At 39.7% G+C, this 5,236-nt stretch overlaps 1 protein-coding gene across 1 annotated transcript in view; it reads right to left on the reverse strand.

Annotated features, from left to right (window-relative positions):
• Positions 1-2,046: 2,046 nt before the first annotated feature.
• The window catches only part of LOC111958654 (succinate-semialdehyde dehydrogenase, mitochondrial), a 6,233-nt gene continuing 3,043 nt past the window's right edge, over positions 2,047-5,236 (reverse strand). The window contains exons 11-12 of the mRNA XM_070437329.1: positions 3,386-3,531; positions 2,047-2,063 (exon numbers count right to left, since the gene is read on the reverse strand). Of these exons, the coding sequence (XP_070293430.1) occupies positions 2,047-2,063; positions 3,386-3,531 (163 nt within the window). The remainder of the gene's footprint in view (positions 2,064-3,385; positions 3,532-5,236) is intronic.

Consider the following 5,236-nt stretch of genomic DNA (forward strand, 5'->3'; position numbering starts at 1 on the left):
AGCACAGTGAGGTTCTGTGGCCTCACATACTTCTACAGATAACCAGATTGGTGAATGTACATACAACTATCCATTATGCATACTAGTCTACCGACTACTACTGACCTTTAACTTTGCCTTGTTATCCAATAATGTTTTTTTTACTGTCTTTATTTTATAGGAGATGGAGACAAGCCCAACCCTGGTTGTGAGCGTCTGGCGCCTCTCCTGTAAATTATTTGACAAATTGGATTTGTCAAAATGGCTMGAGTGCACGTTTGGGGAAAAGTCTCATAATTCTTATGTTTACTCCCCAAAGTCCATCTTGTGATGCTACTCGTGAATGATTTAATCAGAATCTAACTKAATTTCTCTGTGATCTCTCTCTATGAGTGTCTTGGACTTTGACACAATACAACACAGCATTTTACTGTATCTGAACTACTGTTTTGAGTTAGCACCCTTGTCCTCCAAACTAGTTGTATAGTTTTGGTATCCTTCTCATTTTAAAGCTTCTTTATGCTAAATAAGCATAATAGGTCTCATAAATGGGCCCGAAGAAACATAACCAGGCATTTCATGGGACAATCTAGGTGCCAAACTGCACTATGCACCATAAGCCTGTGGCTGACAGAGACCCTGTTCTATCCAAGTACTTGGCAAAGCATCCTTTCTTCCTTCCCTTGGTAAGATCTATTATCTAACTTGAACATGGTGGGTGACATGCTTTCAATCAGTAATTCCTTTGTGTAATGATGGATGTTTTGCCTCCTGAATTCAGTGTCAGAGAATGTCTGKTTACATGAGTATAGTGCAAAATAATGATTGACAGGACAGGCAGGACACACAGTTTAAGGGTTAAGAAGAGGACTGTTGGATTTGATAAGTAACATTACTATGCAGGACAGGTTGCTATTGAGGGAATGGATAAAATACTTTAGACATTATAGCAACATAAGCATGTCCAATGGTTGCTTRACATTTTTTGTTCTCGTAAGCGACTGGGGAGATATTTCCCCAATATGGACGGAAACACTAATAGTCATGGATTTTTCCCATTACACCACCCAATTTTTGGTATATACTTTGGTTTACTTAACTAATTACAGCTACCAATGTTTTTACAGATAATATATTGCCAGAAATAAAACAAATGCATCAAATCAATGAACAGTGTWCTGAATTCTGTGTCATTTTCTTTCCTGTCCAAAATGAYTAGTAAGATGTAAGGCAGTGTTTCCCAACCCTGGTCCTCCAATTCCCTCGACAGCACACATTTTTATTGTAACCCTGGACAAGCACACCTGARTGAACTTGTCAACTAATCATCAAGCCCTCAATGAGTTGAATGAGGTGTGTTTGTCCAGGGATACAACAAAAGTGTGTACTGTTGGGAGTACTCGAGGACCAGGGTTGGGGAAACACTAATCTAATGTAAACCAAATTATATTGTTCGACAAACAACAAAGTAACACAGTCATTTATTTTCTGAAAAACTCAAATAATATTTACAATAGTTAGAAATATATTTATTTTTTACAATAAGAATGTCACAACTAGAAAACAGAATTTGTCATCATTCAAACGGCACAATGTTTGGCAAGAGACATTACTTCAGAGAACACAACATTTACATTGCAGGCTCAGATACAGCACGCAGTTTGTACCACCTGTCTGAATATCGTAAGGCATCCCTACTGTATAATATATTGTATGTGGGAAGACTAGTTACCAACGACAACACCATAACCTATAATGTAGTGGCATGGTCTACAATAGATGGTTTTTAAGTAGTTAGGACAGTTAAAAAAAACTATTTACAACAGAGGATGCTTAGCCCAACAATGGTTACCAAAATAGTGTTATTCATKATTTGTGACATATCTAATACAGCTGGCATCTGGATACAGCCAAGCTCCCTTTTCTAGAAAATAGCCGAAATATAAATAATCTTCCAATTAAACAGATGATGTCTCTTGTGCATATTAATAATCTCAACTATTTTCAATTGATGTGCTTATTAAATCTACCCAACTCTACGCTAGGCTTCAAGTTARACAGTGCTCCTCATTGAGGGCCRAATCCTACATTGAGAACACACATTTGTTCATTTGTATCTCAACATATGATTCAGCCCTAAAGGTCCAGATCGTTATGGGATACCACAGGTTGGAGAAGTGTATGGGGTTATGTCCAAATACTATTGTGGCTTCCTCTCCTCCTCTTTAAGGGACTACCCTTAAAGTTCCAATGCAGCCGTTTTTATCTCAACATCAAATAATATCTGGGTAGCAATTAAGTACCTTACTGTGATTTTGACCATTATAATTGAAAACAAAGAATCAAAAATAYRTTCTTAGCAAAGAGCAATTTCTCAAACAAGAATTTTGCTAAGACTGGCTGGGAGTGGTCTGAGTGAGGAGGGGAAAACTGAAAATAAGTGGTTATTGGCAGAGAATTTACCATCTGGTGATGTCACCAGGCAGGCCAAAACTCCATCCCACCAAAACAGCCTGAAATTTCAGGCAGTCTTTCCAAACAGCTCTTTAAACTAAAAGGGCATTATCACCATTTTCCAACCTCAGTGTAGAAATATATATATAAAAACACTGGAAATTCATGTTTAGACTGCACTGGGTCTTTAACTCTCCTTTTAACGGACCTGGAGAACTGGTTTGGGTTGTCACCATATTGCTTTCCCTTCACCAGTTCTTATAGGCCAGTYGTCAGAGAGGAGGAGGAGAGGAAACAATGTAGAGCATGGAACTTGAGACATGGATTTCTCGGCAGCTTCTTACACATCCACTTGAAGTCGGAYGTTTACATACACCTTAGCCAAATGCATTTAAACTCAGTTTTTCACAATTCCTGACATTTAATCCTAGTAAAAATCAGTTAGGATCACCACTTTATTTTAAGAATGTGAAATGTCAGAATAATACCAGAGAGAATTATTTATTTCAGCATTTATTTATTTCATCACATTCCCAGTGGGTCAGATGTTTACATACACTCAATTAGTATTTGGTAGCATTGCCTTAAAATTGTTTAACTTGGGTCAAGCTTTTCAGGTTGCCTTCCACAAGCTTTCCACAATAAGTTGGGTGAATTTTGGCCCATTCCTCCTGACAGAGCTGGTGTAACTGAGCCAGGTTTGCAGGCCTCCTTGCTCGCACACGCTTTTTCAGTTCTACCAACAAATGTTCTATGGGATTGAGGTCAGGGCTTTGTGATGGCCACTCCAATACCTTGACTTTGTTGTCCTTAAGCCATTTTGCCACAACTTTGGAAGTATGCTTGGGGGGTCATTGTCCATTTGGAAGACCCATTTTGCGACCAAGCTTTAACTTTCCTGACTGATGTCTTGAGATGTTGCTTTAAAATATATCCACATAATTTTCCTTACCTTCATGATTGCCATCTATTTTGTGAAGCTGCCACCAGCCCTCCTGCAGGCAAAGCAAAACCACCCCCACAACCATGATGCTGCCACCGCTGTCCTCACAGTTTACATTTAAGTCATTTAGCAGACGCTTCTTATCCAGAGCGACACTACAAAATTGAAAGTTCACAATATTCATCCTTGGTCCCCCGAGGGGGGAATGAACCACAACCCTGCGTTGCAAGCCGCCTATGGCTCTACCAACTGAGCCACACGGGACCCAACCACTTCACGGTTGGGAGGTGTTCTTCGGCTGCAAGCATCCCCCTTTCCATCCAAACATAATGAAGTGGTCATTATGGCCAAACAGTTATATTTTGTTTCATCAGACCAGAGGACATTTCTCAAAAAAGTACGATCCTTTGTCCCTATGTGTAGTTGCAACCTAGTTTTGCATTTTATGGCGGTTTTGGAGCAGTGGCTTTCTTCCTATGCTGAGCGCCTTTCAGGTGATGTCGATATAGACTCATTGTTACTGTGGAGCATATACGATACTTTTGTACCTAGTTTCCTCCAGCATCTATCACAAGTCCTTTGCTGTTGTTCTGGGATTGATTTCACTTTTGCACCAAAAGTACGTTCATCTCTAGGGAGACAGAACCGTTCACCTTCCCTGGCAGTATGACGGCTGCCTTGGTCCCATGGTGTTATTACTTGCGTACTATTGTTTGTACAGATAACGAACCGGTTAGCTTCAGTGCGTTTTAGAAATTTGCTCCCAAGTGTGAACCCAGACTTGTGGGGAAGGACTATCAATTTTTAGTCTGAGGTCTTGGCTGATTTGTTTTGATTTTCCCATGATGTCAAGCAAAGAGCACTGAGTCTGAAGGTAGGCCTTGAAATACATTCCACAGGTACACCTCCAATTGACTCAAATTGATGTCCATTAGCCTATCAGAAGCTTCTAAAGCCATGACATCATTTTCTGAATTTCCAAGCTGTGTTAAGACAGTTAGTGTATGTAAAATTCTGACCCACTGGAATTTGTGATACAGTGAATTATAAGTGAAATACTGTCTGTAAACAATTGTGAAAAATGACTTTGTGTCATGCACCAAAGTATATGTCCTAACCCGACTTGCCAAAACTATAGTTATGTTAACAAGAAATGTGTGGAGTTGGTGAAAAAAACGAGTTTCTAATGACTCCAACTTCTAAGTGGTAATGTGTAACAACTTTCTCTGAATCCTATTCATCTACACATCGAACTCTACTGATGACCAGTGGGCTTCTGATAACCCAGTCATCTATTAGTCTACAGCTTGCTGTCTCAGCGATCAATATTTGAACATGTGCAACTGACCCCTAATGTGCATTTTCAAAGTATCCTTATCGTATACAACATGTTTTCCTATACTCCATCCATCGCAACCAGCCGTGCAGGTACTCCCAGTTAAGTGTGTTTAGCAATGCAACCCAGTCATCTATAATTGTACCCTCTTATAAACACTATGCGTGTTTACCAACGAATATTCATCTTCCCTGGATATAACACTGTGCAAGCCCATGAGAAGGCTTAATCATATTGGAACAACAAGTCATGACAAGAGGAACTCAAGGAAATTTCCCACAATCAATTGAGTGGAAGGAATCATATTTGATGATTGTAATCCATTGTAGTTGTATGGGTAAAATATCCAAATAAGTGAAATAATATTTCCTGAGCCCTAAGTAACGTTACTAGAGCCTAAGAATCACATGCCCCTTTTCCCAAAATCACCGCTTATGGCACTTTACTTGGAGGACGTTGGACGTAGTTTTGACCAAGTTCTGAGCCGGTATGCAGTTACCCTGCAGGGGACCTGATAGCACTCT

This window comes from Salvelinus sp. IW2-2015, linkage group LG35 (assembly GCF_002910315.2).
Source record: "Salvelinus sp. IW2-2015 linkage group LG35, ASM291031v2, whole genome shotgun sequence".
Classification (NCBI taxonomy): Eukaryota; Metazoa; Chordata; class Actinopteri; order Salmoniformes; family Salmonidae; genus Salvelinus; species Salvelinus sp. IW2-2015.